Source organism: Salmo salar, chromosome 28, assembly GCF_965601325.2.
Source record: "Salmo salar chromosome 28, fSalSal1, whole genome shotgun sequence".
NCBI classification, from domain to species: Eukaryota; Metazoa; Chordata; class Actinopteri; order Salmoniformes; family Salmonidae; genus Salmo; species Salmo salar.
In genome coordinates, this window is record NC_138318.1 from 39565055 (window position 1) to 39577302 (window position 12248).

The 12248-nt window shown below is 45.8% G+C and overlaps 1 protein-coding gene across 1 annotated transcript in view; it reads left to right on the forward strand.

Annotated features, from left to right (window-relative positions):
- LOC106589947 (cAMP and cAMP-inhibited cGMP 3',5'-cyclic phosphodiesterase 10A) overlaps positions 1-11680 on the forward strand; it is a 97076-nt gene extending 85396 nt beyond the window's left edge. The window contains exons 17-21 of the mRNA XM_082970594.1: positions 418-590; positions 3409-3520; positions 4552-4632; positions 4878-4966; positions 5934-11680. Coding sequence (XP_082826720.1) covers positions 418-590; positions 3409-3520; positions 4552-4632; positions 4878-4966; positions 5934-6513 — 1035 coding nt within the window. The 3' untranslated portion in view covers positions 6514-11680. The remainder of the gene's footprint in view (positions 1-417; positions 591-3408; positions 3521-4551; positions 4633-4877; positions 4967-5933) is intronic.
- Positions 11681-12248: the final 568 nt, after the last annotated feature.

Consider the following 12248-nt stretch of genomic DNA (forward strand, 5'->3'; position numbering starts at 1 on the left):
AGAGAAGTATTCCTAACTACCCCCAACGTTAAAGGCCCTGAGAAGTATTCCTAACTACCCCCAACGTTAAAGGCCCTGAGAGGTATTCCTAACTAACCCCAACGTTAATAAAGGCCCTGAGAAGTATTCCTAACTAACCCCAAAGTTAAAGGCCCTGAGAGGTATTCCTAACTACCCCCAACGTTAAAGGCCCTGAGAAGTATTCCTAACTAACCCCAACATTAAAGGCCCTGAGAAGTATTCCTAACTAACCCCAACATTAAAGGCCCTGAGAAGTATTCCTAACTAACCCCAACGTTAAACGATCTACGTCTCCGCCTCAGGATGTACCCTCTGGGTATCCCACCTAAGCCTAGCTGAGCCGAACGCCTCATAAGCAGAGCTTTTGCTTTTTATTGATCTCTTTGTTTCCCATAGCTGGAAGGGCACAATATTTTCTCCAACCTGACTTCCAGTGAGTACGAGCAAGTTCTAGAGGTCATCCACAAGGCCATCATCGCTACAGATCTGGCGCTCTACTTCGGCAACCGCAAACAGCTAGCTGAACTACTGAGCACGGGAGCACTGGACCTGAACAACCACCAACACAGGTCTAAGGTTACACACACACACACACACACACACACACACACACACACACACACACACACACACACGCACACGCAGGACATCAACAACCACAGGCACATGTCACTGGTTAAATAAGAGCTTTCACACTAAAGAGCTGAACTGAACCAAGCCAAGTCAGACCCAGCTTACTGAGCTACCATGGTTACACATCCACTATAGTTGCTGGAACCGTGCTGAACAGGTCAACGTGAAGAGAGAGAAAAAAAAATACAAAATGAATCACAGTGTTTTGGGTCAGCATCACAGTGGTTTGGGTCAGCATCACAGTGGTTTGGGTCAGCATCACTGTGGTTTGGGTCAGCATCATGGTGGTTTGGGTCAGCATCATGGTGGTTTGGGTCAGCATCACGGTGGTTTGGGTCAGCAGCACAGTGGTTTGGGTCAGCATCACGGTGGTTTGGGTCAGCATCACGGTGGTTTGGGTCAGCATCACGGTGGTTTGGGTCAGCATCAGTGTGGTTTGGGTCAGCATCAGTGGTGGTTTGGGTCAGCATCACAGTGGTTTGGGTCAGCATCACGGTGGTTTGGGTCAGCATCACTGTGGTTTGGGTCAGCATCACGGTGGTTTGGGTCAGCAGCACAGTGGTTTGGGTCAGCATCACGGTGGTTTGGGTCAGCATCACGGTGGTTTGGGTCAGCATCATGGTGGTTTGGGTCAGCATCAGTGTGGTTTGGGTCAGCATCAGTGTGGTTTGGGTCAGCATCACAGTGGTTTGGGTCAGCATCACTGTGGTTTGGGTCAGCATCACTGTGGTTTGGGTCAGCATCACTGTGGTTTGGGTCAGCATCATGGTGGTTTGGGTCAGCATCACGGTGGTTTGGGTCAGCAGCACGGTGGTTTGGGTCAGCATCATAGTGTTTTGGGTCAGCATCACGGTGGTTTGGGTCAGCATCACGGTGGTTTGGGTCAGCATCACAGGGGTTTGGGTCAGCATCACAGGGGTTTGGGTCAGCATCACAGTGGTTTGGGTCAGCATCACAGTGGTTTGGGTCAGCATCACTGTGGTTTGGGTCAGCATCACTGTGGTTTGGGTCAGCATCACTGTGGTTTGGGTCAGCATCACAGTGGTTTGGGTCAGCATCACTGTGGTTTGGGTCAGCATCACAGTGGTTTGGGTCAGCATCACAGTGTTTTGGGTCAGCATCATGGTGTTTTGGGTCAGCATCACAGTGGTTTGGGTCAGCATCACAGTGTTTTGGGTCAGCATCACGGTGGTTTGGGTCAGCATCACGGTGGATTGGGTCAGCATCACAGGGGTTTGGGTCAGCATCACAGGGGTTTGGGTCAGCATCACAGGGGTTTGGGTCAGCATCACAGTGGTTTGGGTCAGCATCACTGTGGTTTGGGTCAGCATCACTGTGGTTTGGGTCAGCATCACAGTGGTTTGGGTCAGCATCACAGTGGTTTGGGTCAGCATCACGGTGGTTTGGGTCAGCATCACAGTGGTTTGGGTCAGCATCACGGTGGTTTGGGTCAGCATCACTGTGGTTTGGGTCAGCATCACAGTGGTTTGGGTCAGCATCACAGTGGTTTGGGTCAGCATCATGGTGTTTTGGGTCAGCATCACAGTGGTTTGGGTCAGCATCACAGTGGTTTGGGTCAGCATCACAGTGGTTTGGGTCAGCATCAGTGGTTTGGGTCAGCATCACGGTGGTTTGGGTCAGCATCACAGTGGTTTGGGTCAGCATCACAGTGGTTTGGGTCAGCATCACTGTGGTTTGGGTCAGCATCACAGTGGTTTGGGTCAGCATCACAGTGGTTTGGGTCAGCATCACGGTGGTTTGGGTCAGCATCACTGTGGTTTGGGTCAGCATCACAGTGGTTTGGGTCAGCATCACAGTGTTTTGGGTCAGCATCATGGTGTTTTGGGTCAGCATCACAGTGGTTTGGGTCAGCATCACAGTGGTTTGGGTCAGCATCACAGTGGTTTGGGTCAGCATCACAGTGGTTTGGGTCAGCATCAGTGGTTTGGGTCAGCATCACAGTGTTTTGGGTCAGCATCATGGTGTTTTGGGTCAGCATCACAGTGGTTTGGGTCAGCATCACAGTGGTTTGGGTCAGCATCACAGTGGTTTGGGTCAGCATCAGTGGTTTGGGTCAGCTATAAAAGTTATAAAAGACTAATAGAGTCAGGGGACAGCTACACATTCTCATGCATCTGGAAATACGGTGCATTTGGAAAGTATTCAGATCCTTTCACCTTTTCCACATTTTGTTACGTTACAGCCTTATTCTAAAATGGATTAAATAGTTTTTTTCCCTCATCTATCTACACACAATATCCCATAATGACAAAGCAAAAATATCACATTTACATAAGTATTCAGACCCTTTACTCAGTACTTTGTTGAAGCACCTTTGGCAGCGATTACAGCCTTGAGTCTTCTTGGGTATGACACTACAAGCTTGGCACACCTGTATTTAGGGAGTTTCTCCCATTCTTCTCTGCAGATCCTCTCAAGCTCTGTCAGGTTGGATGGGGAGCGTCGCTGCACAGCTATTTTCAGGTCTCTCCAGAGATGTTCGATCGGGTTCAAGTCTGGGCTCTGCCTGGGCCACTAAAAGACATTCAGAGACTTTTCCCGAAGCCACTCCTGCTTTGTCTTGGCTGTGTGCTTCGGGTCGTGTGTAGATTGATGAGGGATTTTTTATTTTTTATTTAATCCATTTTAGAATAAGGCTGTAACGTAACAAAATGTGGAGAAAGTCAAAGGGTCTAAATACTTTCCTGAATAAACTGTAGATATAAATAAAAACAAATACTTCTCTTTCCCCAGGGACCGTGTGATTGGTCTGATGATGACAGCATGTGACCTGTGTTCCGTTACCAAGCTGTGGCCAATCACGCGACTCACAGCCAATGATATCTACGCTGAGTTCTGGGCCGAGGTACAGTAGTATAACTCACTACACTCAACCACCAAAAGGGTTCTTTGTTTGTCCCCAAAAGATAACCTTTTTTAGGTTCCAGGTAGAACCCTTTGGTGGTGAAAAACTTTCTCCTTAGAAACTTTTAGTGGAGAACATTGTATTACTGGAACAAAAAAAACTATTATTTTCAGAGGGTTCTCCTATGGGGACAATTGAAGAACCCTTTGTAATTCCAGATAGCAGCTTCTTTTCTAAGAGTGTACTACACATCTACTGTTATAAAGAGTTCATCAATTCATTAATAATGAATGGGTTATGAATGGGTTATGAATGAATGGGTTATGAATGGGTTATGAATGAATGGGTTATGAATGGGTTATGAATGAATGGGTTATGAATGGGTTATGAATGAATGGGTTATGAATGAATGGGTTATGTATGAATGGGTTATGAATGAATGGGTTATGTATGAATGGGTTATGTATGAATGGGTTATGAATGAATGGGTTATGAATGAATGGGTTATGAATGAATGGGTTATGAATGAATGGGTTATGAATGAATGGGTTATGTATGAATGGGTTATGAATGGGTTATGAATGGGTTATGAATGAATGGGTTATGTATGAATGGGTTATGAATGGGTTATGAATGAATGGGTTATGACAAAGGAATGAATCATAGTACTCAAAACATCATCAGGTGTCACTTTGTTTTGGTCTCAATAACCTCTTGCATTCTACCGCTTCTCTTTCTTCCTACTTCTCTCTCCTCTCCTCTCCTCTCCTCCCTCTCCTCTCCTCTCCTCTCCTCTCCTCTCCTCTCCTCTCCTCTCCTCTCCTCTCCTCTCCTCTCCTCTCCTCTCCTCTCCTCTCCTCTCCTCTCCTCTCCTCTCCTCTCCAATAACTATTCTCTTCCTCTCCTATTCCTCTCCCTCTCCTCTTCCTCTCCTATTCCTCTCCTCTCTTCTCCCTCTCCTCCTCCTCTCCTTTTCCTCTCCTCTCTTCTTCCTCTCCTCCTCCTCCTCTCCCTCTTCCTCTCCTCTACAGGGGGATGAGATGAAGAAGATAGGTATGCAGCCCATCCCTATGCTGGACAGAGATAAGAAGGAAGAGGTTCCTCAGGGGCAGGTAAGAACTAGACAAACACACACTAAGAACATTACCTGGGCTGCCCTTGTTCCCGCCCCTTTACTGACCTGAGACGGGTGCAGGTGGAAACAACAGAAACAAAAGCTCCGCTCCACATAGTTTCCGTCATGTTGCTTTCCCATCCAGTCCCGTCAGATCTGTGAGGGGGACGTTTTTAGGTCATTGTCAGAAATGCATTGTTGTTATTATCCAACAACCTGCATTATCCTTCTCTGTTTCGCTAGGTGGGGTTCTACAATGCTGTTGCACTCCCATGTTATACTACCTTATCTGAGCTCTTCCCCCCTTCTGGTCCTCTTCTACAAGCCTGCAAGTGAGTAATATACAATACAAACACCATATATTACATGGACTAACACACACCATATATTACATGGACTACACACACCATATATTACATGGACTACAAACACCATATATTACATGGACTACACACACCATATATTACATGGACTACACACCATATATTACATGGACTACACACCATATATTACATGGACTAACACACCATATATTACATGGACTACACACACCATATATTACATGGACTACACACACCATATATTACATGGACTACACACACCATATATTACATGGACTACACACCATATATTACATGGACTACACACACCATATATTACATGGACTACACACACCATATATTACATGGACTACAAACACCATATATTACATGGACTAACACACACCATATATTACATGGACTACAAACACCATATATTACATGGACTACACACCATATATTACATGGACTACACACACCATATATTACATGGACTACACACACCATATATTACATGGACTACACACCATATATTACATGGACTAACACACCATATATTACATGGACTAACACACCATATATTACATGGACTACACACACCATATATTACATGGACTACACACACCATATATTACATGGACTAACACACCATATATTACATGGACTAACACACACCATATATTACATGGACTACACACACCATATATTACATGGACTACACACACCATATATTACATGGACTAACACACCATATATTACATGGACTAACACACACCATATATTACATGGACTACACACCATATATTACATGGACTACACACACCATATATTACATGGACTAACACACCATATATTACATGGACTACACACACCATATATTACATGGACTACACACACCATATATTACATGGACTACACACACACACACACACAGTCTTCCTACTGGCCGTTTGATCATAGTATGATTGTGTTTCCACAGGGAGAACCTTGGCCAGTGGGAGAAGATAGTGAATGGAGAGGAGGAGGACAGTGGAGTGAGAGGAGTGTGGGCTCCATCAGAACCTGTTGACCCCAGGGCAGAGCCTGTTGACCCCAGGGCAGAGCCTGTTGACCCCAGGGCAGAGCCTGTTGACCCCAGGGTAGAGCCTGTTGACCCCAGGGCAGAGCCTGTTAACCCCAGGGCAGAGCCTGTTGACCCTAGGGCAGAGCCTGTTGACCCCAGGGCAGAGCCTGTTGACCCCAGGGTAGAGTCTGTTGACCCCAGGGTAGAGTCTGTTGACCCCAGGGTAGAGCCTGTTGACCCCAGGGCAGAGCCTGTTGACCCCAGGGTAGAGCCAGTTGACCCCAGGGCAGAGCCTGTTGACCCCAGGGTAGCGTTTGTTGACCCCAGGGTAGCGTTTGTTGACCCCAGGGCAGAGCCTGTTGACCCCAGGGCAGAGCCTGTTGACCCCAGGGTAGAGCCTGTTGACCCCAGGGTAGAGTCTGTTGACCCCAGGGTAGAGCCCAGCACGGAGGAACCATCGAACCCTGACTCAGGCCCTGTGAAGGTGGACAACTGACTGGTAGTGAAGCCACTGCTCGCCCTCACTACCACGCAAGTCAATACGCCCTCACTACCACACGCCCTCAACATGTTCCCTGCCAGCAGGTGTGTGTACTTCCTGTCTGGACTTCCTGTGTCAGCGACTCAATTCCTTCTGCAGCAGGAAGGGGCGGGAAACATGCGTAGGGACGAGGGAAGGTGATTGGTGGATTTACTAACAAGGGGATACTTTTCAGAAACACACAGTTACCTCATTGGGTGAGGGAAGAGAGAGGAGGTAACACTGAGGGCGTCACCACTCCTATAGACACGGACGGAGGACAGCAGGGATGTGTTCATTAAGCACCAAACGCAAGCAAACTGGCCCGAAACAGGGAGAGACTACCTGGACTGGTCCAATAAGAAACAGTTGTTTTACGACTTCCGTTGAAAAATGTTTTGCTACGGTATGCACTGATGAATACAGCTGTGGGGGATTCGGCACCAGTCACCTGGTCCACCAGTCACCTGATCCACCAGTCACCTGATCCACCTGATCCATCAACCACCTGATCCACCAATCACCTGATCCACCTGGTCCACCAGTCACCTGATCCACCAACCACCTGATCCACCAATCACCTGATCCACCAGTCACCTGATCCACCTGATCCACCAACCACCTGATCCACCAGTCACCTGATCCACCAATCACCTGATCCACCAATCACCTGATCCACCAACCACCTGATCCACCAATCACCTGATCCACCAATCACCTGATCCACCTGGTCCCCTCCACTGGAACCAGTCACCTGGTCCACTCCACTGGAACCAATCACCTGGTCCACTCCACTGGAACCAATCACCTGGTCCACTCCACTGGAACCAATCACCTGGTCCACTCCACTGCTTGGGAACCAGTCACCTGATCCCATCCACTGCTTGGGAACCAGTCACCTGGTCCACTCCACTGGAACCAATCACCTGGTCCACTCCACTGGAACCAATCACCTGGTCCACTCCACTGGAACCAATCACCTGGTCCACTCCACTGCTTGGGAACCAGTCACCTGATCCCATCCACTGCTTGGGAACCAGTCACCTGGTCCACTCCACTGGAACCAATCACCTGGTCCACTCCACTGGAACCAATCACCTGGTCCACTCCACTGCTTGGGAACAAGTCACCTGATCCCATCCACTGCTTGGGAACCAGTCACCTGGTCCACTCCACTGGAACCAGTCACCTGGTCCACTCCACTGGAACCAGTCACCTGGTCCACTCCACTGCTTGGGAACCAGTCACCTGGTCCACTCCACTGGAACCAGTCACCTGGTCCACTCCACTGGAACCAGTCACCTGGTCCCATCCACTGGAACCAGTCACCTGATCCCATCCACTGCTTGGGAACCAGTCACCTGGTCCCCTCCACTGGAACCAGTCACCTGGTCCACTCCACTGGAACCAGTCCAGACCTGTCTGAATGGATCTGTATGTCTGCGTTTTAGTTTTTATTTGATTTTAATGTTAATCCAATTTTTTTTTGTATTTTGGCTGGTTTGTTTTATGTTCTGGAATTTGCAGAGGCCTTAGTCTTTACACTCTAAACCTTTATAAAAAGGCAGGAGTTGACATGTGGACTTGTTTGTCGGTTCTGACTTTATGAAACGGTACCCTATCTCCTAAAGCACTACTTTTGACCAGGGCCCAAATTAACTAAAACCAATTCCTCATAACTCGCGGACATTTTCCAAATGATCCCCCTGTAGGACCTGGTCAAAAGTAGTGCACTCTATAGGAGATATGATACCATTTGGGGTTGCAGCCTATTGAAATGGTACTGTTTGTTTGCTTGCTGTAGTAGACTGACTGACTTATCGCATGCCAAACTACTTGGAAGGATGTTGTTGGTTCTAAAAAGAGAGAAAAGAAGCCTCTAGAATGTCTTCTAGAATGTTCTAGAATGTTTTTTGTCACTGTGAGCAAAAAAATAATAATGTTTTAGCAGTACTTGAATGAAGACATACAGAATATACATATTATTCTTTTCAGAGATGGCAAAACAGAGCACAAATCCCCTCACGGCGTCTTATTATCAAATCACAGACAGACAAAGTGTGACCCAGCGGGGCTGAGTTAGATAATGTTAACACTTAGCTAGCCGTGTCACACGAAAGTCACAATGTTCCATGCAGAAAGGGCCCCTAGACCTGGGTTCAAACAACATTTAAAATAATTTAAAATACTTTATCTGGGCTTGATTGAGCTTGCCTGGCATAATGGAATGAATAGAGGAGTTGTGAGTTTAAACCCCGCCCATCTATGCAGACTAAAGCAATCACTAAAAGTATTTGAAAGATTTCAAATAGTCTTTGAACCCAGGTCTGCACCCCACCACCATGCTGCCAGCCACTGGTGTTGCCACAGGAACCTGCTGCTGACTACAAGTCAGTCTTTTGTCTGATTATCAGAGCCCAGAGCCATGGGAAATCAGTCTTTAGGTTCTAGAACACAGAACTTTGGGCAATCAGTCTTTAGGTTCTAGAACACAGAACTTTGGGAAATCAGTCTTTGGGTTCTAGAACACAGAACCATGGGCAATCAGTCTGTTTTTAGGCTTTCCTTGTAGCCTGGTCCAAGATCTGTTTGCGCTATCTTACCAACTAGAACAGCCCCTGTCTAGTCAAGTCCAATGGCTGTTCTCTGCACAGAGTTCTTAACACACAGAGGAGCAGGACAGACACACATTGATACAACATTTATAAAAAATCTATAGATATCGATTGATAGCCAGAACATTGTCAAGATGGCTGACATAAGGAGTACTATCTTTCTTTTCATTGCTTTACCCCATTATGCCATTCACATACAATATCATTTATAATTTGAAAACAAATATTTTGTGAAAAATAGTATATACCTCAATAACCTGAGATCGACAGTAATGTTCTTTGATATTTCCCTGACTATTTCCTGTTGTATTCATAAAACCGTTGAGATACAGTAATGAATATGATATACAAAAAAAAAAAATGTTTTCCTTTTTTGCAAAGTTGTTTGCAATTCTCTGCAATTCAAACTGTTTTTGTAAAATGCTGAGGGATGGTGCTGGAGAAATGTAACCACTCTCAATATAAGCCAAAACAGCTATATATGCAAGGACTGACCACCCATGATATCAAAAGGATAGTATTAGCCATGTTTTGAGGCTATACAGTAAGATAAGCTACATTTTTGGGTTCTGATGAGGGTACTACAGTTGAACTAAGCTCATGAGCCATTTACAAGTAATATTCGTAAAGGATCAATACAGTGGCTTCAGAAAGTACTCAGACCCTTTGAATTTTTCCACATTTTGTTACGTTACAGCCTTATTCTAAAATGAATTAAATAAATAAAATCCTCATCAATCTACACACAATACTCTATAATGAAAACCCCCCCAAAAAAATTTGACATTTTTGAAAATGTATCAATAATAAAAAACAGAAATATCTTATTTACATAAGTATTCAGACCCTTTGCTATGAGACTCAACACTGAGCTCAGGTGCATCCTGTTTCCATTGATCATCCTTGAGATGTTTCTACAACTTGATTGGAGTCCACCTGTGATAAATTCAATAGATTTGACATGATTTGGACACCCTTATAAGGTCCCACAGTTGACAGTGCATCTCAGAACAAAAACCAAGCCATGAGGGACAGGATTGTGTCAAGGCACAGATCTGGGGAAGGGTACCAAAACATTTCTGCAGCATTGAAGGTCCCCAATAACACAGTGGCCTCCATCATTCTTAAATGGAAGAAGTTGGGAACCACCAAGACTCTCCCTAGAGATGGCCGCCCGGCCAAACTGAGCAATCGGGGGAGAAGAGCCTTGGTTAGGGACTTGACCAAGAACCCCATGGTCACTCTGACAGAGCTCCAGAGTTCCTCTGTGGAGATGGGAGAACCTTCCAGAAGGACAACCATCTCTGCAGCACTCCACCAATCAGGCTTTTATGGTAGAGTGGCCAGACGGAAGCCACTCCTCAGTAAAAGGCACATGACAGCCCGCTTGGATTTTGCCAAAAGGCACCGAAAGACTCTCAGACCATGAGAAACAAGATTCTCTGGTCTGATGAAACCAAGATTGAAGTCTTTGGCCTAAATTCTAAGCGTCACTTCTGGAGGAAACCTGGCACCATCCCTACGGTGAAGCATGGTGGTAGCAGCATCATGCTGTGGGAATGTTTTTCAGCGGCAGGGACAGAGAGACTAGTCAGGATCGAGGGGAAAGATGAACGGAGCAAAGTACAGAGAGATCCTTGATGAAAACCTGCTCCAGAACCTGATCGAACATCTCTAGAGAGATGTGATCAGCGACGCTCCCCATCCAACCCGACAGAGCTTGAGAGGATCTGCAGAGAAGAATGGGAGGAACTCCCCAAATACAGGTGTGACAAGCTTGTGTCACAACTTCCGCCGAAGTCGGTTCCTCTCCTTGTCCGGGCGGCGTTCGGCGGTCGACGTCACCGACCTTCTAGCCATCGCCGATCCACTTTTCATTTTCCGTTGGTTTTGTCTTGTCTTCCATCACACCTGGTTTCAATTCCATCAATTACATGTTGTGTATTTAACCCTCTGTTCTCCCCCCCCCCATGTCCTCGTCTGTAATTGTTTGTTGTAGTGCTTTTGCACGGTATGCTGGTATTTATCGGGTTTTGTTTGACCCGTTTATTTTATTATTCTGTTGACGGTGGTATATGGTTATTAAACACAACCGTTGTAAATCAGTTTCCGCTCTCCTGCCGCCAGTAGCATCGCATTACAGCTCGTAGTTTCATACCCAAGACGACTCAAGGCTGTAATCGTTACCTAAGGTGCTTCAACAAAGTACTGAGTAAAGGGTCTGAATACTTATGTAAATGTGATATTTCAGTTTTTTTTTGTTTATATAAATTAGCAAAAAAAATATGTTTTTGTCATTATGGGGTATTGTGTGTAGATTGATGAGGGGAAAAAAACGATTTAAATCGATTTTAGAATAAGGCTGTAATTTAACAAAATGTAGAAAAAGTCAAGCGGTCTGAGTAATGTCTGAATGCTCTGTACATCAATATTTTAAATGTCCAAAAATGGATGTATCAATTACAGATTACGCCTTTAAACACATAATTGGTAGGCTACTTAATCACAAATGGTAATTGACCATTAAATATAGAGGGGATGATTTGAAGCCAAGTAGCTGCATTACCACCACCATCCCTACCACCATCACTAGTACTACCACCATCACTACAACCATCACTAGTACTACCACCACCATCACTACTACCACCATCACTAGTACTACCACCATCACTACCACCATCACTAGTACTACCACCACCATCACTACTACCACCATCACTAGTACTACCACCATCACTAGTACTACCACCACCATCACTACTACCACCATCACTAGTACTACCACCATCACTACCACCATCACTACCACCATCACTTTCACCACTACCACCACCATCACTACCACCATCACTAGTACTACCACCATCACTAGTACTACCACATCACTACCACCATCACTACTACCATCACTACCACCATTACCACCACCATCACTACCACCATCACTAGTACTACCAGCATCACTACCACCATCACTACTACCATCACTTTCACCACTACCACCACCATCACTAATACCTTCACTACTACCACCACCACCATTACTACTACCTCTGTCACTACCACCATCACTACCACCACCACCATCACTAC